Source organism: Lytechinus variegatus, chromosome 10 (genome assembly GCF_018143015.1).
Source record: "Lytechinus variegatus isolate NC3 chromosome 10, Lvar_3.0, whole genome shotgun sequence".
NCBI lineage: Eukaryota > Metazoa > Echinodermata > Echinoidea > Temnopleuroida > Toxopneustidae > Lytechinus > Lytechinus variegatus.
The window spans coordinates 20,095,429-20,120,159 of record NC_054749.1 but is presented as its reverse complement, the minus strand read 5'-3'; the positions used below and the strand labels follow the sequence as shown (position 1 = coordinate 20,120,159).

At 37.9% G+C, this 24,731-nt stretch overlaps 1 protein-coding gene across 2 annotated transcripts; it reads left to right on the top strand.

The window, feature by feature from the left end:
- Nucleotides 1-977: 977 nt before the first annotated feature.
- LOC121422366 (85/88 kDa calcium-independent phospholipase A2-like) lies at nucleotides 978-22,932 on the top strand. 2 transcript variants are annotated; one of them, XM_041617363.1, is made up of 15 exons: nucleotides 978-1,137; nucleotides 5,327-5,579; nucleotides 6,551-6,766; nucleotides 7,679-7,865; nucleotides 10,693-10,877; nucleotides 11,174-11,453; nucleotides 11,661-11,790; nucleotides 12,779-12,862; nucleotides 15,648-15,803; nucleotides 16,248-16,544; nucleotides 17,566-17,716; nucleotides 18,636-18,772; nucleotides 20,703-20,857; nucleotides 21,482-21,652; nucleotides 22,269-22,932. In XM_041617363.1, exons 2-15 carry the CDS (start codon nucleotides 5,344-5,346, stop codon nucleotides 22,485-22,487), a joined length of 2,604 nt encoding a protein of 867 aa, XP_041473297.1. In that variant the 5' UTR covers nucleotides 978-1,137; nucleotides 5,327-5,343; the 3' UTR covers nucleotides 22,488-22,932. The 2 variants fall into 2 exon arrangements, with proteins under 2 accessions (XP_041473297.1, XP_041473298.1); XM_041617364.1 differs by lacking the exon at nucleotides 12,779-12,862.
- Nucleotides 22,933-24,731: the final 1,799 nt, after the last annotated feature.

Genomic DNA, 24,731 nt, shown 5'->3' with positions numbered 1-24,731 from the left:
AAGGGAAGATGGCGAGGACGAGAAACAACACAATTTTTTTTTTTTTTTTTTTTTTTTTTAGAAAATAGTAAATAGCAAAATTTTCATGCGGCGGCCAAAAGTGATGCGCGCGAGGACGATCAACTACTTTCTTATTTTACTTGGCCTAATCTATTGCTACTTACCGGCAAGAGCCCCGGTGCGTAGCGAGAAGGAGTTTCGGCAAATATTACTTCAGCAATGAAGCGATGTTTACCGACTACTTCGAAATCCAGGGTCAAACACGGTCTATTGTACAAGGTTAGTATTACTAACCTCGTACAATGTGTGAGTGGCATATAGCCATTGATTGAGTCCCCTGTACAGATCGCGCTAGAACTTCGGTCTCTGTATTTGGTGAGTGAATCCAACGGAGTTCAGCTGAACCAACAAAACAGAGACCGAAGCTTTTGGTCTAGGCAGGCCCTAGCTACGAGGAATTTACCGAACTTCCGGATTCTCAGCGTCTGACCCGCCAGAAGTTTGGGGTGGCGTCGCCTCGCGAATACCGGTCGCGTTGCTGCAGCCGCAGCCCGGTGAATCATAGTTCATTCATATTCAAGCAACATTTACAGTATATTTATGACTTGAAAACTTAGAATTATTGACAGAACAAAAATTATATTCTAAAAATAATTACAGCAATTGGTTTGACATAAATATTCACAGAAAACATACCGGAATTGTCAATTAAAAGTAATGTTTAACATCACATCAGCACGATCAATCTCTCTGAAAAAGTTGCTGACTCAGCATTTACTATTCATCCTCGATCTATATGGTATCAGATAATTACCAAAATCAAAATTGATTTTAGAACTCAAATAAACAAATTAGACACAAATAAAATATTTAATTTACTACTTAATAAAAAATTTAGATTATCGGAATAAATTGTTTAATACAATGAAAATAAAAATTCAAAATTAGGAAGGAAAGCAACCCGATATTGCGTAATTTTCCCCCCACAGACGTGCGTGACGTAGACGACACAATGTTGTTTTCAGTTATGCCTAAAAGTTTTAGAAATAAAGACGAGTGATTTTCATCGAATTGTGACATCTGTGACCTGGATCGAACTAATTGCCTTCAAATTACAGCGAATTCAATTCTTAACCTGTGAGTGAAAATGGACGCTATTAAAGCTTGTGCCTTAAAGGCTTTTGTGATAGTCGCGAAGTCGAGCTTCGTTTGTTTGCTTGCCTTGGGCTTGGCATCATCCTCGGCCCGCTGAAAAGGGGAAAGTCCCGCACTCACTCCCACCAGTCCACGCCCTGTCCCTGAAGTGAAGCTAGTGTAGGCCTACTGTTTTTGCAGCGGAAGCGCGGCGCGGCCGCGGCCTGGCGAGTTGAGAGCTACATATGTCATGAGCTGAGTGTCTGTGCATGAGAAATCTTCATCTAGCTAGGCTAGCTAGACAGCTGGCAGCCGTCTGTTTCAAGGAGTTTATAACCATGATAACTTTATGAAGTTAACATTTTTTATTTTGTTTTATTTCTCCTTGTACATAGACTAATGTTGTAACCCGCAAGTGAAAACCCGAACCGTACCGTCCCGTATAATCCAATAATTTGCAAGCGGGACCCGCTGACCCGTCGGGTTTTAACCCGCAAGTCAATTTATCTTTGAAAAATGAAAAACATTATTTCTGCAATCCCCACACTATACAGGCTCAAATCAGGAAAATATATGTCTACTACTACCTAGCCTAGAGTGAATTTACTTACAATTTGCAAATACGCCTTTTATTCCGGAGAGAAAATGTTTTTTGGGGTGACTTTGTACCACGAAATGGGTCCGCTCTGATCTCGAAATTGAAAGCATTACGCAATTAACGCCTCGGAGCGAGCGAGCCGCAGCTCAGCGCGCTAGCTAGCCCATCCCAGGCTGCCCAGCAAGGATCGGCAGACGGCAATGTTGTTTTTCAGTCCAGGTCGGTCGACACTGCGACTCACAACAATCATAATTACAATATTCAATTCTATGGGACCTCGTCTATAAAGTAATCAAAATTGCAATAAATACCTGGATAATGATACAGTCAATTTTTTCTTCTCGTTTATCTCTATATTATTTCCTTCTGTTTTTGTATTTCATTCGATAATATGGCCGCTAAAACTCGATGTTCAGTTTCCCGTCGCCCGCACAAGAAATTTGGCTCGCGTTTGAAAATCAAATTCCGGAAATAAACTATTTGGATATCTAGATTCAAAACTGATTTTAAACATTAAAATAAGCTTTTCAGTAAGACAATTACTTGTATATCTTGTAAATACCTGCAAATCTTTTCTTTCTTTCTTTTTTTGTGAATGAAATGACGCTGCATGCTCGACCATACCTCGAGGGATGTTCGTGCAGGCTCCACTCAACAACCGTAGAAGTGGTGGAGTCTGCACGAACATCGCTCGAGGTATGGTTGAGCTACCTCAATAAATCCCAAAGTCTTGTAACCTCGCGTTGGTGAGTTATCATACGGCCTAGTACTCATCCAAAATAACTTATCTTATTTGCTAATTATAACTTAAAAATCATTTGTTTTATTTTTCCAGGGGATGAGTTAAATATCAGACAAAAAAAATCATCAAAGCTCAATCTGTTACAATGCCGACGGGAGACTCACCCACGTACGCATTGGCGCTTGTGCTAGCTAGTCTGAGCTCTGTCTCTCTGCCAGAGCTCTGGGGGACAATTCGCTCTGTAAAGGCCTCAATGATGGTGATTTTCTGCTTCAGATAGAGTTTATATTTCGGGTATATTTTTCAAAACTGCCAATGAAGTTTGATGATTTCTTCATTGTCATGTATATTTAAGTTATTAATGAGTTCATTGTCACCAAATTTAGACTCCCCCATAGAGAAATACAATTTTCATGGAGATCTGCATTTTCAAAGAACTTCAGGAAAAGTAAGTGTATGTGGGCCTTTATTACATGGCCAAGTACTGGAATTAGATGGAGTAAAAATTAGATATTAAATTCATTTATATCAAGTTCAACTCACAGTCTCACCCACACAAACACACCTACATCCAAGATTCTAGGCATGAAAAAAACTTTAAAAATCATACAATATTAAACAAGAAGTAATAATTTAATAAGTGAACAGGTATTCCTCAAAATACAAAAACGTAGCATTTGAAAAGAGCCCCTGAAATATTGCAAAAAAAATGAAAATGGAGCCCCCCCAAAAAAAAAAAAATGATCAATTTTTCCCTGGCTTCAAGTTCCACAGAATAAAGTGCGTTAAAAGGTTACAAAAAGGTCAAACTTTCATCTTCTGAAAAATAATGAAATCGGTTCCTCATTATGAGCTGGAAAAAATGGGACGGGAAACTCAACATCGAGTTTCATTGGCCCATGCGGTTGCTTTTGACTGCGCTGCATGCACGCATGTACTGGCGCTGGCCTTTGAGAGCAACTCGATGTATTTATCATGTTGAACTGTCTCAGACTCAGTCCTGTTCACTATTCACAAGACAAAATACGCCGGCATTTTTAAAAGGAAATATCTACGTCTCTAAAAGAATCTGCCACGTAAGAAGCACATGATCTTACTCAATTTTCACTGTGAATGTTTTTATCATGCGTCGTTTATTCTCCTTTTTTTTCGCATGACGGTCTGCGGGTTTGAGAATAAACTCGGCCCGGCCCGCAACCCGCGATCGGAGGCATACCGGCAGGTTAACCCGTACCGCAACGGGTGCGGGTTACATTACCATAGACGGCTCGCTATCATGCAGCCACCATTATTTAGGGGACAATGCAAAATACCCCCGACGGGGCTCTTCGATTTTTGTCTTTAATGAATCAAACTTTTGAAAAATAATGCGACTGAAATGCAAATTAATATTAATATTCCCTCTTGGCATTAATTGCCAAAAAACGGGGAAAAATCAAGTTAGAAGGAACAAAAACAGTGACTTACCTCAGCTGTCGTGCAACTTCACTTCTCTGTTTTATCCGAACTTAATACATAAACATATGGCCATTGAGATCTGTACAGATTGCGCTAGAACTTCTGTATTTGGTGAGTGGAGCTAACAGAGTTCAGCAGAACAACCAACATAACAGAGACCGAAGCTTTTGGTCTATGTCTAGGCATGCTAGGGCCTACATAATTCCTCCTTTTGATGGACAAAGAGGGGTGCAATGATTAATATTAGAGCTGATTATATTCACTATTCTTTCTTTATTATTGCGCTCCCTTTGCTTATCAAAAAATGGAATCGTAAACTTATTAAAGGACAAGTCCACCCCAACAAAAACTTGATTTGAATAAAAAGAGAAAAATTCAACAAGCATATTTCATCAAAATCGGATGTAAAATAAGAAAGTTATGACATTTTAAAGTTTCGCATCAATTCACAAAACAGTTATATGCACATCTCGGTCGGTATGCAAATGAGGGAACTGATGACATCACTATTTTGTGTTTTATTATACGAAATATGAAATATTTTGATTTTCTCGTCATTGTCATGTGAAATGAAGTTTCATTCCTCCCTGAATACGTGGAATTCCATTATTTTAACATTTTGTGCTTCAGGCAAGGAGGTCGTAATCATCAAATTCGTAAAAATTGAAATATTGTATAATTCAAACAATAAAAAAACAAGAGAAATAGTGAGTGACATCATCGACTCTCTCATTTGGATGTAACTGGCTCGTTCATATAACTATTATGTTAAAAATAAGCGAAACTTTGAAATGTCGTAACTTATTTTACATACCATTTTGATGAAATTTTCAGCATTGTGCTTGTCTGATTTTTCTCTATTGATTCAGATCAATATTTTTCTGAGGTGGACTTGACCTTTTATCGATGAGGGTGCTCTAGCACACCCTTTCTCCATAGACAAAAGACGCTGTAGTTTTGTTTTGAAATTCCACCATTTAGAGCCCAAAGAATGTATGTCATCAGTCTATTGACGGAGGGGATACTGTGGAGCTAGATAAAGTCTCAGCAGAGCATATCCTTGACAGAAATAGACCTACCCAACAAGATAACAAGTGGGGGGGGGGGTTTCATAGAGAAAAATAGCAATTATGAAACGTCCTGTTTAATGAACATCTTACATGAAACGGACCTCTTCCATTAGTTAGATTAGAGGATCAAAAATGGTTGTGAATTTTAAAAACTTTACATATAGGCCTTCAGTGTATAGGCCTACTGGTTTTAGGATTTCATTTGGAGGTGCTCTGCCCCCCTCCTGTTTCCTGATAGGTGCATGAAAATGAAACTATACTTATTGTAAACTGTGAATTCCATACATTTGTTTGTTTTATTCTATCTTTTCTCCTTTATTAAAGTGAAGTGAGAGCACATAATGGCTTTCAAAAATCCATTTAGCTCCAACTCCTCCATGGGGTTCGTGTTCAACACCGTCATGAGCAGCATCCCGCAGACGGAGTCGTACAAGTGGACTGTGCGCAAGGAAAAGCCCCAGAAGTATGTCTCTATGGTAGTTGTCGCCCATGCAGATTACATGAAGGTGTACAATGATGAGAAGGGAAAGGTGTTTGAGTGTGTCGTCCAAGCTCCCGGGGGATCTGACGCTTTCAGGTGGGTAATCAAGTAAAAGTCAAAGAGAAGACAAAGGGTAAGGAAAAATGTGCCCCTTTCCCAATTACCCCCCCCCCCTCCTTTAAAAAAAGAAGTTATTGAAATGACCAATGGCTTTGAAACTTGCATATGACTGAGAGGTTCATAAGTTGGGGGGGGGGTCCATCATGAAACACAATTTAAAATGAGTATAAGACATTATCAGTGCAGGAGAAAGTTTGTTTCTCCTAATTCCAGGGAGGTACACTATATTCTCAAAGATATGACTAGATATTGTGCAGCATACTTCAGATCGGAACGTTAGTTATTTGTTGGGCAAACCATACACTCAGTCATTGCACATATATAGTATGCACACCAATATACTAGTTCCGTCTCTTTTCTACGTTAGTGAGAGGAGTTGAAAAGAGGGACTGTTACGGTATATTGATGCATATACTGAATGCAGTGAGGGAGTGTATGCTTTCCTAAACAACTATTTACTTCCAGATCTAGAATATATGCATCAAAGCAGTAGGGGCTGCAAAAATATCACCTATATTTATAAAGGAGAATACTGCTCATTAAATGAGTGAAAGTACAATTCTATAAGAAACCATGCAGTATTTTGAAGATGTGTATTATATTTTACATATATTTTGTGTTTTGAAGTACTATTTAAGTAAAGTCTCACTTGCTAGTAATAACTGATTTGTATCTGTGAATATAATAAGAAATCAACCCAACTTTGTTATTTGAGACATCTTAAAGGGTACCAGAGGAGGACTGTATTCAATGAATATTTGCATTAAATCAAAAGGGGAAGAAAGAAAAATAAGAAGTGGGGAAGCAACATGAATGGATTCTGAATGGTGAGGCTTTTGTTTTGACCCTTTTTTAAATATTGCAATTATTTTGATACACTATTGCTCAGAATTACACATCTCTTTGTATGTGTTACATACTATTCCATTTTTGTCATCAATTTATAGTTTGTTCCGTTTAACAAATGAGGATGATGCCTTAGCCAGGTTCATACTCCTACATCAACACATCCAGCCATTTTTCAATGGTCCGATGGGACTCTACGATGTGACTGTATTACAGAAGCTAAGTGACATCACCAGGAAAAAGGAAAACATATCACATGCCCATGCAGCTGTCCTAGCGGGTTTGAATGATGCTTTCAGGTGCCCAGAAGTAATCAAGTGAGTATTAATTACTCTTTAAAATGTTGTTAAGCGTCAGGGCACTTTTTAGTAAGAGTTAAGTGTGCATGACCATGGGCCTGTTGTAGAAAGTGTTGCGATGAAATGCAACTCTGATAATCCATCACAACTTGCTTTTGATCCAATCAAAAGGGTGCATTGGGATTTGCTCTTGATTTTTTATGTGTTTGGAAAGGCAACCCTTTTAGCAATAGGGAGTAGTACTAAGTTTGACCAGTGACACTTAAAAATGAAAACGGAACAGGGTACTTTATGGGTGTCAATTTGTGTTGTGAATCTATTGTTCAAGGAGGGAAGATCTATTGTTTCATCTCCCCCCCCCCTTCACTAGAATAGCATGACATCACGGATCGACACCAGTGGGGTACTTGTAAATATAGGGAAGCATGCATCCCTTGAGCATGATCTAACATTAGATCCCATTGTAGAAAGAGTTTGGTAATTGAGGAATCGAAAGCAAGCCCAGAATATACAAATCGAATTGTAATTGATTGGTATTATTTTTTTAACATTCTCCACACCAACTAAATGATGTACCACACGGAACCAGGAAAATTTTGTGATTTCCAGATCACAACTGATGTCTTGTGAAGTAGGCCCAGTTGTGATAATGGCCAAAAATAAATCCTGACCAAATCTACCAAAGTAATCACCCAGAGATTCTGATATTCAACGAAGGCTGCGTTTATCTTCAAACTATTCCACAATGCTTAATGCAATGGATTAGACACAGGCTCTACAAGAGAAGATAGATATTGGAAAATTGCAGACCAGCATTATTTATTTCATGCAAATGTTTAGATTTTATCTAAAAAAAAGGGAAGGCATTGTTATATTGAAATATTTGTACATGAATTTATTTCTATTGACCTTTTCTAATATGAATTACAGGCATGTGAACAGTAAGAATGGTCCCACAGGAAAGACACCTCTTCATTCAGCCATAGAGTGTAGGTCCATGCAGGCGGTTATGCAACTCCTTGATTGCGGAGCTTCTCAAGAAATGGTGGATGACAACGGGGATGGCGTCTTCCACTATGCTGCAAGATCTCCAGCCTTTGGCAGTCAAGTCATGTCAGTAAGTTTGAATTCTTGATTATAGTCACAGTACAGGACCAGAGCAGTAAGTTGTAGTGAGACGTTGTTTATGTGGCACAACATTATTTGCTCCTGCAATATAACTCTGGTCTTAATATCTCAGAGGGCATAGGGTTAGAGTTAATAGAGTTTTTGATTCAGAATAATGCAGAGACTCCAACTCCAACCCGCCGAAAGCCCATTTTCCCAATATCTCCCATTGGAGATTTGATATCTCCCACCCAGACTCTGTTTCTCCTGCTTTAGATGTGTTTTCTTCCCCTTCAAATGATCTTTCTCCCGCCAAAAAACCTTTAAAAAAATTGAATTGAATTTTCATAAATAGGCAGATTTCAAGGTAACTAGAGTGTCAAAGCTATGCGCTATCTCATGAATTTAGTGGGCGCGAGCAATCTCAATAGCATCATCCCTCCTATAGGCCCTTCTACGTTGCATATACCAAAGAATTGATAAGAGGACATGACATGAATTGATGACTATACTGAATATCATTAGAATGTAAAAAGTGAGGAAATTCCTTCATTTTGGTTTCTAGGAATACCATGTGAAATAATTAGAGAAGCAGTGAAATTGCCGATAACCAACTTTAAGCAACATTACTCCAGAGGCCTGTTTCATAACGGTCTTGCAACTGTTGTAACTTTGCCATTATCATGATTATGTCAACTAGCATGGAAAATTTGAATGTGATTGGCTGATGAGCCATTTTACCATGGTAGTTGCCATTGTGGCAATGTTACGTCCTTAAAAACAGGCCACAGATGAGACAAGATGGATATGGAAATGTCAATTTAAGGTGAGGTAGTATTTATTATGTCTTTACTGGTTGATCGAATATAAGATGTATGGTTTTGTAGATGCCTGTCAATTTCATATGCATGCATGAATAATGATATATAAACAGAAGTTTTACAAAACCAAAATGTATGATTGGATTCATTTAATTATTATTTACTTAGAGCCATCATATATTGAAAATTAGCCTGAGATAGCACGGGAGAGTATCTAGGACCCTAGAGGTTCCAGGGCCCTTAACCCTATCTAGGCCGGGGTATTTTGGGAGTTCAAATGGCCGGGGGGGGCCTCCCAGGCCCCCCTTAAAATCTTGGCCGTCGGCCGCGCGATCGCGCCGAAAATTGGCATGCGGGTTGCCTTGGACATAATCTACAAGATTGTATAGTAATTTATTTCATGTGAATCGCTATTAAGTGATTATGCTAATTTATTCGTAATTAGTATTTGAAATCACACTTTTTCCTCTCACTCCCTAAATAAAGCTCCAAATATACTGATTTTTGGTATAGAAACTCTTTGGGGCATTCTTAGCAAGTGTACATGAAAAAAATTGCAATATCAAATCATTTTCTTATGTATTATATTGTTTTTTGCAATTTCTTTTGTATTTCTTTGTTTTTTTACCTTTTGTTTTTCATTGCTTTTTCAATGAAATTTGTTGGGGACTCTTCTGTGATCACAAAAAGCATAAAATGAATACATTTAGACCAGCAAAACTAAAAATAATCATACATTTATGAATTTTGGTTGAAATGAAAACACAATTTGCATTGACTTTGTACACGAAACCATGTTTTTTAGCAATTTTCGGTCTGACATGCATTTACATAATGTTGCGTAATTACGGAACCACGTACCCGGGTGACGCAAAATTGGTCTCAAAAGTTGTGCAAGACTTGAAAGTAAAAAGTCAGCGAGCGGCGCGGTCAAAAAATTTTGCACGGCGAAAATATTGTGCGATTCGTTGAGGGGGGCCTTCGAGGCCCCTCCTGGCCTAGATAAGGTTAAGCGGGCCCTATACACCCTGGGGTGTCACCCCGGCCGCAAGGGACACAGCGCTCGTGATGTGCGCTTCGCGCGAATCAAGTTGGAGTCTCCAGTTTGCTTGGGGATCCAGGCGGGAGGTTCTCCAGATCAGAAGGTGCTTGGGGTTGAAGTCTCTGATAATGTAAAGATAGTATTAGGGTTTATTTTGGAGGTTAGGTTTTATGCTTGGATTAATGTAGATTTTCCATCGGAGAAATTGTCGCGGGAGCAAATGTCATGGAACCATCACAAGTTCTGTTGACTTGGCAGTTGGTTGCTGTACCTCTGAGTTGGTTGTTCATCTCAGTGGGTGTGTTTTCTTCGAGCCCTTGGGGTTCTCTATGTATATATTGTGAGCTACTATATACTACAGGCCGAAACTATGGCATTGAAATAAACAACAGAACTTCACTCGTCCTGCATTTCTGGTCTTCATTATAATGCTCTGGTCCTGTACTAGACATCAAGGACATCAAGTTTAGCCTCTTTAATAGGTGTGAAAGACTTCCTTCATTATGTAAAAAAAGATTTCCACTCTAGAGTTTACGTCTTCAATAGTTCTTAGTTGATGAAAATTCATTATTTTTCAATCAGTGAATGGGAGCTAATCCCTGAAAATCTGTAATTATCTTCCAAATTTCATTGATACATTAGGGAACATTTTATCGGTGTGTGTCTTCTGATTAGTTGTGAGATCTCACAAATATCAACATTTTTATTGGTTGAGAAAGCATAGTTTTATGATTTTTATTTTTGTGATTGTCAGATAGTGTCAACTTGGAGTCATTTTCTAAGTTTAGAAGCCTCATTCCGCCCCACCCCCTTGTTCATTGTTCTTTTGTGTTTAAAGTCATTAAAAAAGGCAGGCATGTACATTGTTCATTGTCTTTCTAGTTGTAATGAGCATGAAAAAAACCCTCCTATATTACTGATTGTGATCTTGATGTCTCTGAATCTGGTTCATATTGATTATCCTCTCTCACTAGGTATTGTCCAAAGACAAACAGCTGATGGACCGAACCAACAAGGCCGGTCAGTCTGCCCTCCTAGTAGCCTGTCAAGAGGGTAACTTTGATACAGCTGTCAAGCTGGTTAGATCAGGAGCCACGGTGGATATGAACGATAACGTGGGATACCCCATCCACTATGCCCTCAAAAAGTGCAATGTTAAGTAAGTTCGGAATATGTCAATGATAATGTGAAGTGTAGTCCCATCTGTACATTTGGGTGTCTGAGCATATCAATTATTTTTCTTCTAGTTGTTTATTTACTTCAAGCCTTGTTTAACTCCTTGCACAAAATATAAACAATTTGCTTTTTGAAAATACAGAAATGATTAAGTAAGGCCAGTGAATAGACCTATACCATGATTTTATTTTAGTTGAAGTTATGTAATTATTCATTTTGAAAACCAGCCTAGTAAACTATCATCTAAATGATGATTGGAATTGTATAATCTCTACACAGCACTGCACTGATTATTCTGGAAAAACATCGAAATCAGGGTAGAGCCAAATGCATCAAACATGGAGGTACCCCTCTCCACTGGGCAAAGAGTACAGAGTTCGTCAAGCTGGTTCTTGAACAGGAGTACGACATCGATGCCATCAGCAAGAGTGGTGATACGGCCCTAAGCATCATGATCCAGCGCAGTCGACCGCTCTGCGCCCTCACGCTCATGACCGCGGGAGCAGACCCAAACATCGCTGATAAAAACGGAAATACTCCGCTTCACCATGCAGTCAAGGTATGTGTCCGGGGGCGTGTAGCCCCCTGCGATTGAACTAATCTCGTTATTATTGACATGCGCTTGGTAAAGATTATTGAAGTTAGACTGTATAAAAATATTATTCATTTTGACTGAGTGGAATTTGTGCAGAGCCCTTTTAAAAGTTTGATCGGTTTCTTTTTGGAACCCAGTTTGTTTTATATAGTTTGTTTGGTATCTTTTCAGATCAAAGATTTACAGACAGTTCATCTCCTCATTGGCTTTGGGGCAGAGGTCAACAAACTTAACAATAGAGGGGAATCCCCTAGACATCTAGCCGCTACTGACATCCTCAACACTATTGGAGGGATGATGGGTAAGTCAACCAGATACTCCACCCATCTTTTATCTCATTCCAGTGTACTATAAGCTTTTGTACTAGTGATTGTTTTACAGGGTGTATCAATAAATAGGAAACTCAGTGTTGATGGGGGTTTTTTTTGTGAGAAAATTATTAAATCAGTAATTAAAAGATTTATTTTACTTGAAATCATGATTTTAAACATAAAAAAAATATGTATGAACTAGGTTCCTTTTAAAGACCATGTACAATAAGAGGTGCAAAATAGCAGGTGATTCATTTCTACACATTGAGTAGGAAAATTGTGAGTGTGCTTTGGAAAAAAAAACAGTTATTCTCAAGTATGTGAATGTAAATGTATCAAATCTTATTAAAACAGAGGATTGTCAAATAAAAATAACAGATTATGAAAAGTGAAGAAATAAATATTTAATGTTCTTACTCCTTTAATATCCTCATCGTGCGTTGTGTCCATAGTGTGTTGAGACTTCAACCAAACCAAGGTTATAAGTTTACACTATAATGTGTTAAAAACAACATTGGTGATAAATGAGATGTAGTCCAAGAAACATCACCAAGGTGCCATTCAAATGCTGATAAGAGATACTTTTAGGATTTTTTTCAATGATTTTATATTGTTTCCAGGAGATATTATACAATTTTGGGCTTCTTTCATTTTCTGATAAATCTAGTATATTCTGAGCTTGAGCAGTGAGCTCAAATGACCTGGAAATAGGGCATCCCAACATTCTAAATTCCTCTTCCTTAATGGAATAGAAATATATGTAAGAAACTAACCCTTAACAGAATATTATACATTATGATAATGTAAAAGGTGCAAATTTAAAAAAAAAATATTTAGACACCTTGATTAGCACAAGTTACACTCTTGTTTCAAAATTTAGAGATAAAAAGTAAGAACAGAATTTAGAACAAAAGTTGTAAGAATATTATATTGTGCTTGTGCATCTGTTGGATATTTCTCTTTTTTTGCAATAATAAGGGATGAAACAAAGGATGGAGAAAGGTTTTCTGCTTGTCGCCCCCTGGACTCAAAACCCTGAGCAGCTTGTGGATCGTTACTCAGGTTGAAAGCAACTCAGACGCATATTCAAATCTAAAAAAAATCCATGCCGCATATCATCAGCTAAAAATTCATGCCTTTCTCAACCGCATGGGTCTTGTGATTTTGTGTTATGTATTATATCAGCCGGTTGATATGTCAGAAAGATGAATCATGTTTATGAAAATTTCACATACATTCGTCATTCCGAAGCTTCGTTATTCCGAAGGTTCGATATTCCGAAGGTTCGTATTTTCCGAAGGTTCGTTAGTCCAAAAACAAAATGAGGATCGTAATTCCGAAGGTTTCGTTAATCCGAAAACGAATTGAGGTTCGTAATTCTGAAGGTTCGTTAGTCCGAAAACAAAATGAGGATCGTAATTCCGAAGGTTCGGTAATCCGAAAACGTAATGAGGTTCGTAGTTCCGAAGGTTCGTTAGTCCGAAAACTAAATGATTAACAAACCTTTTTTCGTTTTCGGACTATCGAATCTTCGGAACAACGAACCTAATTTCGTTTTCGGAATAACAAACCTTCAGAACATTGAACCCTATTTTGTTTAACGGAATATCGATCCTTCGGAGTAGCGCCACAAATGTTCGGATTAACGAACCCTTTTACGTTTTTGGATTAACGAACATCGAGGTATAGGCAATTTACGCGTTTCGGAATTACGAACCTTAGGAATGAAGAACCTTCGGAATTACGAAGTGTATTCTGAGCCCTTCATTGTCTTCACATTCTAAACACACATGTAATAATGAAAAATCAGCATTTAGACATTTGTATACTGCAGAAACATAAGAGATTCATTTGAAAGGGAAACTGATCTCATAGGATCTGTTGTAGCATTAGGATCTGTTGTAGCATACATTGAAGCTTCTGCCCATTATTGACTTGATTACACCCTTTCATCTGACAATCTGAAGTATATGGTAAAGTTGGTTAAAAAAATCATGATGGCCATTTGTTTTTTTGTTGGTTTTTTGTCTCGCTTGCATAGCAGAGCGATACTATTGGCGCTGCTTCTGATGGCGGCGGTGGCAGCGGCGTCGTCAATATTGAAATCTTAATCATGCAGGCAAGACTGCCAGAGGAGTTCCATTTGTGTTTATTTTAAACAGGAATACTTGTTTTGGAAGAATACTGTAAGCATTTCTTTTTCTGCATTGTGGTATGAATGTTGAAAATATTATAACAAATTTATCACTCTAGTGGGTTTATGAATAAGACTATATATGATCAAAAGTTTGCATCTTGAGTATTATCCAGAAACTATTTTGGGTAGATTAGGTCTTAACCTGGTGCAATCCAAAGTGGGTATAATATAAAATGTTAAGGCTTTTAAATATGTAAGCAAAGAATATACTTCTAAAGTCAGTATGTACATGTATGTTGGTGTATAGATGATTCATTAATGCAGTGCATACTCCACACATTCACCTAATGTATTCATCATTTTATGTTGCTTTTAATGCGCATTGCTGGCTATATGTAGAGGTGTAAATTTTGCATTGTTGGACTTACAGTACAAACTGATAGCAAAAAAATACAACCTTTCAAAAAGTGTTGTCATATACATTACTTGTGCATAATGTTGGTTTGCCAGTTTGGCATATATGTATTGCCATTTAAGATAAACTTCTGTTCTGTCTTGAGATAGTTAGGAAATAAATTGTTTCAGAGTCATTGAAAATGTGATTACAATGCATCAGGGTGTATGCTATAACATTCAAGAATAACTCAAACCTGCTGAGATTCACTTTTGATGCACATGGAAATGCACGAATGGGGCTTTACTCACATATAAAGCATGAACCTTAATGGGGTCATAACAATATTGTGATTACATCTGAGAAAAAATGATTTGCAATTGAGCTTCTTTACTGTAATGCTCTTCCTAAATACATGTAACATGAAAAGATTTTGAAAGTTCATTATTATAGATTTGTTTCCTACATGTACATCAGGAGCTTCTTTTCAAAACCTACTTGTGGAATGGCGACAGAATTTATGACAAGTCATTGGAATTACAAAATGCAGCCCATTAAATTTTTATATGTGATTCTGGAAGTACGATAATGAGCAGTTCCAAGCAATCGGTTACAGCATTGGAGATTTCAACTTTTTGGATAGTACATTCATGTACATGACTGAACCAACATTCGATCTAAAAATAACCTTAAGTTAAACAAATCATTCGCATAATATGCTTGCACGTTGCTTTGACAACATTTAACTTTCTTTTACACCATCTTCGGTTATTTTTTTTTTATTAAATCTACTGTATTTAGTGACATGTGCATGTAAGGTATATATTACTTTTTTTCAGGAATGCAATCAACAATATAAATATTACATTCCATACACATATATTGTCACTCATACCCTCTACTTATATTTCTTTATCTTTATCTTATTCTTCTTATCAATAGCATTTGTTCTTTTTCTTCTTATTTATCTTCACATTCATTTTTTCTTCTACTCTTTCTTTTCTTCTGTTTTCTATTTCCTCCTTTTTCTTCTCATCATCCTATTATGTTCACTTTTCCATTTTCCCCATCTTTCTATATCCTTCCATTTTCTTCATCTTCTGTGCCTTCTTTGTTCTTTTTCTCCTCTTTCTCCTCTACTCCTCCACTTCTTGTACTTATTCCATCTCTGTCTCCTCTTTCCTTCCTCTTGATAAACTGTTTCCGTATTTATACAAATAACCTGGTTGTTTTTAAGTTTTTTTAAAAGATATTTATAACTATAATAATTAATATCAAAGATGAATTACTGTATCCTTTGTCATTTCCCATACCAGGAATGAATTCCGAGGTCATTTATGCTCTCCATGCTGTAGGGGCGGAGCGTTGCCCCCCTGGGACCAAAGGATGCCAGGGAGGATGCAAGCATGGGGGTCAGAACAATGGAATGGCCCCCAAGATTGGCATGGACCAGGTTGATGCTGGAGCCCAAGGTATGTTCTAGTTCCTGGTCCAGGTCTTTGTGCCTTTAGTCTCTGGGTGTTTCATAATCATAAAGTTGTTGATATTTACGCATTGCTTTATACACAACTGCCAACATTTTCTTGTGCGACATGAGATATTCCAAGTTATCCCTGATTGAACACTTAGTTAACCCCCCCATGCCCCAGTAAAAGCCTGGCCTGAAATAGCTTGGTTAAAATAGGGTAAATGGGTGTGAATTTTCAAGTTATGAATTTTGAATTCAGTTTCTTGTTAGCAACAAAAATTTAAACTAAAAAGATCAAATTTTCACTTTTGCTGGTGGGAATCAAATGATTACTGCACACATGTATTTAAATAGTTAGTTTGTGCATTTGGGAACAAGATACTTAAAGATATTGATGATGTATATATTTTTTTTATTTGAAATGATTTCTCAATTGTTGATTATACAGTCTACAACAAATACCTCACTCAGTGCATAGCAGACATGAGCATCGCTGCCCGAACTGGCCGGCAAGGAAGAGACGAGAGTGACCTTGCCATGGACACAACCGATGGTGCCTCGGATCCTTCTCAGCGACGGTCAGAGGATACCGTTCTTTGTCTTGATGGTGGGGGTATCAAAGGATTGATCTTGACTCAGATGCTGGCTGCCATAGAGAAGTCTTCAGGGAAGAAGATCGTTGAGATGTTTGACTGGATCGTAGGGACCAGCACGGGAGGCATCCTCGCTTTAGCCCTATCACAAGGTACATGCACATACAAATCTTCCTTTTTTACCATATACCTACTTGCTCAAATACCATTTACCATTTTGAGTTCCTAGATTTTTCCTAATAGAATTATCGAGGGATGTTGGCTGAATGAACCTATCCTTCCAGCCCCCACCCCTAATAAAAGATAATTTTTAAAATAGCCAGGTGGGTGTTTCATAAAGATATTTGTAATTTGCAAATGACTGGTGACCCTTGTGCTAAAATATACCTATGTAGTTGTGCGTAAAGTTGTGCATAACTTTACAAACAGCTTTATGAAACACCTGAATTATTATAGCATTTGCAACCTATGAAATATCTTTGTAATTTCTATTATTCATATCTTTACCAGGACCCTTTTACACAAGGCTTTGCGATTAATCATAGGGCTGTTATTTATGCTTGATTGCACTGATGATTATGTGTAATCAAGGATATGATCAACTTTTGTGTTAGAAGCCTCAGCATTCAGTGCAGTGGTTGTGAAGGACAGGGTTTTCATTAACCTAAGACCCTTCCATCATAGAATTCTTGACAGCAGGGGGTCATTTCATGAAAGAACTTGTTAGACATTTTATCAGGCAAGACCTCTTACATCCGACAGTTACCATGTAGTAAAAGTGCCTCACAGGCAATCAGAATCAAGGAAAGTTGTCAGATATGACAACTTCTCTGAGAAAAAAATGTTGATGAAATGCTTCCCTGGAAATGATTGTTTTATTGCAAAAATTTCCTTCATCCCCATTCTATCTTTCCTCTACAGGAGTCAGTGTAGAGGAATGCAGGAAGCTGTATGCACCCACTTATCGCAAGGTACTGTGGAGGTTGGGCCATTCAAGAAACGCCGTGTAGCCGGCTTTAGCCATGTTCAATTTCCGAGGCACTCCCCACCCCCCCTCCCGGATGATTCTTCAACAAAATACAGACCCCTCCCACCCTTGGAGAGATAAGCAGATTTCCTTCAAGATCACTTTTGTAATCCTTCTTATTTGTATCATATGTCTTTCCTTGACAGGATTCAGTGTAGAAGAATGCAGGAAACTGTACATGGCTCTCAAGGATGAAGTCTTTACAGGATCCAGACCGTACAACTCAGACAAGTTTGAGTCTTTCCTGCAGAGTACCTTTGGCCCGGAAACTACCATGGATCAACACACATACCCAAGGTAGGCCATTGGATGAATATAGTTAGTGAGATAATGATTAGTGGAGATGCTTTGGCCGAGTGGTCTAAGGTGCCTAACTAGGCCCAGGAAAGTTTGGGGTGAGATCCCCATCCACAGCACTTATGCCTGTAAGCATAGCATGTAATTGACAACAGTGCTCTTTATACAACTCCCAAGAATGTTCTGTAATCTGATTGGTCCAAATCGGATCACATGATATTCAGTGAATTGCACTATTGCGTCAAAATTCCAAAATGCACTATCCTGCACTCTGATGTCAGAGTGCAGGATATTGCAAGTTTTGGAATTATCTAGAATTATCTAGAATTATCTAGAATTTAGATCAAATATAGCATTTAGGGCAACTCAGTAACTTGGATGGGGGGTGGGGGTGTATAAAACAAACAATACACATGTTCTTGTGCATAGAGGACCTAAATAATAAACTCTGTGCTCAATTCGCCAAATGGATATACTGCACTTGATCCTGCGTACCCTGGTGGAGGATATCCACAGGCTCTTCTCGCTTATCGTTTATTATTTGTCCCTGCATGCACGTGCTTACATGTATATGCATTATTTTTATATTTATCTTGCATTCAAATTAATGGAAATGCTTTATGCTTTCTTGGTAACTGTGTACACTTGTATTTTATTGAAATAATAAATAATAATAAACACCATTGGTGAAGGAGTTTGACAAACTACCAATTTCTAGGCTAGCTGGATGTAGAGCTATCTTTCCAAAGGACTGGTGATTGAGGAATAATACATTATTATTTGCAAATTACAAACAAATGGAAAAAAAATAGCCGCAAATTATTAATTTTGTATGTACCGGTACACCATTTGGAAAGCTGTTTTTTCTCATTATCACTATACAGTTTTACTCTTGGAACCATTTTGTTCCATCTAATAGAATTCTGGTGTCTGGGACGCTGGGAGACCGAAGTCCTCCAGCTCTCCATCTATTCCGTAACTATGACGCCCCAGAGACATCCTCAGCTTGGATCGCAGCTAATCAGGAACCATTTGAACCCGTTCTAAAACCATCAGGTTAGCTTAGGATAGATCATTGTAAATAATTTCAGCTGTTAGTGTATAGTTCTGGAATGATCTTCAATTTCTCAATTAAATTATCCTGAAATTCATCATAACCTCTGTTCCTCAATTTTCCTCTTTTATCCTTTCTCCGAATTTTATTTTGTCTTTCTCGTCTTAAGCTCCAGTGAAGTTTGTAGCTGAAATTTTCCCTCTCCAGTCTCGCCCTTCCGGTGACACAACATTTGCTCTGGCGACAATTAATCTGGGCTTTATTTCGCCCAAGATATAGGGTTAGGGGTGTAATAGGGTTTCATGCTAGGTTTAGGGTTTGGTTTTGTATGGGGTATAGTGCTAAATCCAGGGATGAAGTTAGTCATTCAGTTCGTGTGTGGAATTCAGTGGAGCAATTCAATTCATCTTTATTGCACAAGCCGATTAAAAAGGCCCTTTTTAAAAACAACGTACATACAGTATAAACAGTTCAAAGATAAAAATGTAACAATGAAAAGTAGCTCATTGCAGAATATATACCGTAAGTAACGGTGTATTAACCGCACCTTTTTCTCGGCGGGATAGAAGCAAAAGTCGGGGGTGCGGTTTATACACGGTGACGGGTCTGAGCCAGCCCGCCGTAACCTCTCCCGTACATGTACGATGTCTGCCAGTTCACAACACATCGAGTGGCCGGGCGTAGCCGCCCAGACAATGTCGTTTAGAGGGGTATGAGCCGCGGGAAATGGGAAGTGAATTACGATCTTAATTAAATGTTGTCCATAACAAACGCACCCACCTTCATGACACTAATTTTGACTTTATTCTCGATTCAAAGTAGTGAAGTTCCCTGGCGAATTTAAAGAGACGCCAAGCATACTCGGTAATATTTTGTCACCGCTGAGCGAGAGTTGAATGAGCTTAGAGATTGCGTTGTAATGTGGTTATAGTGCGACTTAAGCTGGCGCTATTCAAAGTCCCATTTCGCGCCAGCTTGTTTTTTTTTCCTTCCTGTTTGCTTTTCAGAAGATACCATGTAAACCACGCACGAGAGAGACAGCACGAAGCCGTAAAAAACAACTGGGCAAAATGTCAATTTCTTTGTTTCTTGAACCTTCCTATAATCCCGTATCCAAAATTCATGCTAAGACATCAAATTTCTGAAAGTGATTGTGAGGTTACGATGCAAGAAATGTGAATGTTTGTTCCTCCTACGCTGGGAAAGACAGATCATAATTTGATAAGATGTACTGGCATGACTGGTACTGTATCGTAGTTTGCAATGTAATGGCAGTGCTGTGTGTGTGTACACTGTGACTGTGAGGTGAGTGAGTGTGTAAATTGCCAATATTGTCGGGTCTGTTCTTTCTTTCTAACATTTGTAGATGAATTGATCAAGAACAGCAGATTCCGCGTACCGGTAATCTGTTTGGATACTTTGATTTTTAAAAACTTAGATTTTGTTTCTTTGTACTTCAAATATGCATGTAAATGTGAGAAGAATTTTTTTTTTTTTTTAGTCCAAAGTTGGGGGTGCGGTTAATACACGGGTGCGGTTAATACACCGTTACTTACGGTAAATGTTCCATAAGGCATTGTGGTAAAATACAATATATGTTAACTAATCATTACGGTGAAAAGGGAAAAATAAAAGGACGTGTTCTGAAAATAAAGGCTTGCAAGGCACACCTAAAAAGGCCTAGAGGCCTGCAGGCAAGGTAGCCTGAATTATCACTGGAGCAAATGTCAAGGAGCCTATATTTTGCTATCAATATTTTCCATTACATAAAGATGGCAAGCTAGGGCTCACAACACCAAGCTTAGCAAATAATCATACAATTGTGAAATTAATTCCTGTGATCAAGCGCTAAGCTTTATATTTTAAGACACGGGTGTTCTAATACATTGAGAGATATCGTTGATTGCATGAATTGTCTTCTTTCCTTGACAGAGCAACTGGTGTGGAAAGCTGCCCGTTCTAGCGGTGCTGCACCAACCTACTTCAGACCGATGGGTCGATTCCTGGACGGCGGTCTCATTGCCAACAATCCTTCATTAGATGCGCTGACTGAGATCCAGGAGTATTACATGTATAAGAAAGCACAGGTAAAGTTAGGCTAAATAATACCATGGCAATCAAAAGTTACTGATGCCCCCCTCCCAACCTTGCAGGAACCAATAGTAAAATGTTGTTGCCAAAGTTAGGTGTGTCCATGACATCATTAACTAGTCACATTTGACCAAGAAAAAGTGTTGATTTCCTGCAACTGGACTTTAAAATGCTCACATGTACTCTACCTGTAGGAACAGGGAATGGAAAGAGATTTGTACAGCACCACACCACCCCTTCCCCCCCCCAAAAAAAAAGTTCTGTGTTGGAGGTTTTTCTACCGGAATGTTGTGTTCTGGAATAATTCACATTCATGATTCAAGGATGTTCAATGATTTCTATCACAATTTTTTTTGATTTTCTTATAATTGTGTATTTTCACTTCCCTATCTGTGCAATCCCTGCCAACATCCGCATCTCTCTCTCTTTTTCCTTCCGTTCCAATCTCTCCATTCTCTTTCTTTCTTCCCTCCCTCCTTCTCTCTCCCTATCTCCACCCCTTGTTCCTCTCTATCTTTCACTTGTCCCTTTCCTTCCACTCCCCCCCCTCTCTTTCTTCCTCTCATCCATCCCTTCCCACCCCTTCCTATTTCATCCCCATCACCTTCTCCCACTACCAGGGTGAACCAGTGCGTAAGATTGGGGCAGTGGTATCCTTAGGTACCGGACTGATGCCCCTCAAGCCTATAGCCCACGTTGAGATCATGAGGCCTAACAGTGCTGTTGATCTGCTCAGTGCTGCCAAGTCACTAGCAGGAGGTGCTAACTTGATAGACATCATGGTAGAACAGGTTAGTATATCACCAAAAGCAGATGATGATGATGATGCTGATGCTGATGATTATGATGATGATGATGACGATAAAGATGATTACAATGATGATAATGGTGATGATGATGATAAGGGTGATGATAATGATGATGATGAGGGTAATGACGATGAAGATAAGGGTGATGATAAATGATGATGATGATGACGATTATGACAATGATGATGAAAATGCTGATGGCTTCTGTTTTCAAATCCAGATTTTTAGGAAAGTAAGGTTTTCATTTTTATGTTTGTAACATTTTTTTTCTTGTAAGTGCTTTGGGCCTTTGGAAAAGCAGAGTATATAAATCATGATGGTGATAATGGATGTAATGATTATGATGATGATGATGATGACAATGGTGATGGTTGTAATGATTATGGTGATAATAATGGTTCTGATGGTGATAATAGTAATGGTGATTGATGATGATATGATGATGATGATGATGATAATGGTGATGATTATGATGATGATGATGATGAAGGTTATGATGATCGTGAAGATCGGGATACTATTAATAGTGGGTTTTATAGAACACCACATGACTGTTTCTTATATACAGTACATGTATCTTTTTTTTTCATCCATCCAGGTTTGTGAATCAAGAATGCGTGCCGTTGACCGAGCGAGGGCGTGGTGTTTCTCAATTGGCACACCCTTTTTCCGGCTCAGCCCACCACTGAGCCAAGATATCACAATGGACGAGACAAGGGATCATGTACTCTTAAAGATGCTCTTTGATACGCAGTGTTACATCCAAAAGAACAAGGAAAACATACAACAAATGACCGACGTGATCAACTCCTTGTAATGCTTAGGATACCAAAGATTTCAGGACTGCTGTGCCAAGGTAGATGTTGATGTTAAATCAGGCAAGGGCCCAGGCATCTACTCTTGGAAGATGATATTGATACACGGTTTTACATTCAGAAGAATGGAAAAAAAATAACTAACTTGATCAACTCCTTACAGTACTGTGGAGTTCTGAACTTTCATAACACAGTTTTATGCGCCTTTGCTAATCAGCCATTTCCTAGCCTTATCTTTGAGAGGATAAAAGATGGGCATAGTGCAATATGTGAAGATGGAAGTATTTTTGCAAGGAGTTTGTTAGTTTAACATAGCAACGTAGATGGTATCAGGAGGATCGGTTTAGAATATCTGCTGATAAATGGGTGATAATGAGGATGATGATATGGATTTATAGTCATGGTGATGATAATGGAGATGGTGATAATGATGTTGATGATGATGATGGTGATAATGAAAATATTGGCAACAATGATAATGGTGAGTGATGGTGATGATAAATATATAAAGAGTTAAAGAATTTGGGATTCCAGAAAGCCAAAAGTAATTGTCTATATCATGCAATGACTTTATAATGTGCCATTGTTAAATTTTTTGTATATGTTCTCTAAAAGTGGCCTGCATTTATGCTATTTAAGTAATTGTAATAATAAAATTGTAATAATCTTTAGAAAATTAATATTCACGTTAATATTTACAATTTGCTTCCATTTGTAGTCTATTTTGTTCAATTTTGTACTTATTTAATCTGGTATTCAGATGAAAATGAAAAAAAATGAAAAATTTACACTGAAGGAAAATGACTATTTTACTAAATGTGTACAAACAAAAATAATGTCAAATGCCATACTTGATATACATGTAAGGGGAGTACTGTATTGGAAGAGTTGGCAATTTGTAATCTTTAAATAATGCTGGAGTGAAAATAATCTCATAAACCGAATTCAATTTACCTGACAAAGTATACAAAGTTTTAGCACTCTTGTGTAGAGGAGTAGCTGGCTTCATTTTAATATCCTTTAGTATTGCATAGAAACTTGATTGTTCATGTGTGAATAAAACAAATTTGCACCAGAAAACCTGAGTGACACATCAAGTATTTTCTGATGGATGTTAGAGAGTACTTTAATCGGTTTTAGGTTTAGAATTTGTTTAATTTGTCTTTAGCTGACACTTGTAAACCTCCTCTTCAGTCTCAGGAAAGTGATACAAAAGTTAACAGACACAAAGTTAAAAGGTCACAGTGAATCATTCGCATTTATAAACAGCAACGTTGTACAGTCACTTTTGTTAGAACTTGTAATCATATGCTGCATTTTATGTTTTTGATAAATTGATGTTTACAAGTTCATTTTGTGAGTGAGTATAGCCTGTACAACACAGTTTGATGAATTCTCTTCAACTTGTAATCATATGCTGCATTTTATGTTTTTGATAAATTGATGTTTACAAGTTCATTTTGTGAGTGAGTTTAGCCTGTACAACACAGTTTGATGAATTCTCTTCAGGGTACATTTTTTTTATGATACAAGAATAATGTATATAAAAACGTACTTAAAATGTATGAAATAATGAATGACAATCATGTCTTTCAATGTGAAATATTAAATGTGTATTTCACTGTGTTCTTTGTACATGGATTGCAAACTGTTTGAAAGTAGTCTCTTTTCATCAGACAACACTATATTACCAGTTGAGACATTTCTTTGTCGTTATTGTCAGCCCTATCTCAGAAATTTATGTGGAGTAATATGGTATTTGCTCATGCAAACATTTTTCCTGCCATCAAATCAGCAAAGGTAGCATGTTAGGGATGGCAATAAGATTAATAATGGCTAGATTTATAAAGCGCTGCTATTACCCCGGCTTTAGCTCGAGCTACCATCACCGGTGCTCAGTGCATGCAAGGAATTCTGCTGGGTACCCATTCACCTGCTCCGAGTCGATTGCAGCACAGTGTGGATAAATTTCTTGCTGAACGAAAATATGCCATGGCTACGATACGCACCCAAGACCCTCTGTTTGAAAGACAAGAGTCAGAACCTCTAGACCGTTACGCGCCCACAATGAGATCAAAGGATGCGGTTTAATGTACCGATAATGGTGGTGATAGATTTGGGTATAACTTTTACCTTTTCATGTGATATGTTTGAGGGTGTTTTTAATTAATATTGTTTGGCTGAATGTACCAAATTTTCCTGGGTTCATGTAGGAATTGATATATATTTACTACTTACAGCTTGAA

Bases quoted from the DNA above. Each gene is read 5' to 3' on its own strand.
- LOC121422366 (XM_041617363.1), top strand. From the start codon at position 5,344: ATGGCTTTCAAAAATCCATTTAGCTCCAACTCCTCCATGGGGTTCGTG. The intron at 12,863-15,647 runs GTTGAAAGCAAC...TTCCCATACCAG, and splicing joins GCTTGTGGATCGTTACTCAG to GAATGAATTCCGAGGTCATT. The intron at 20,858-21,481 runs GTAAAGTTAGGC...TCCCACTACCAG, and splicing joins ACATGTATAAGAAAGCACAG to GGTGAACCAGTGCGTAAGAT.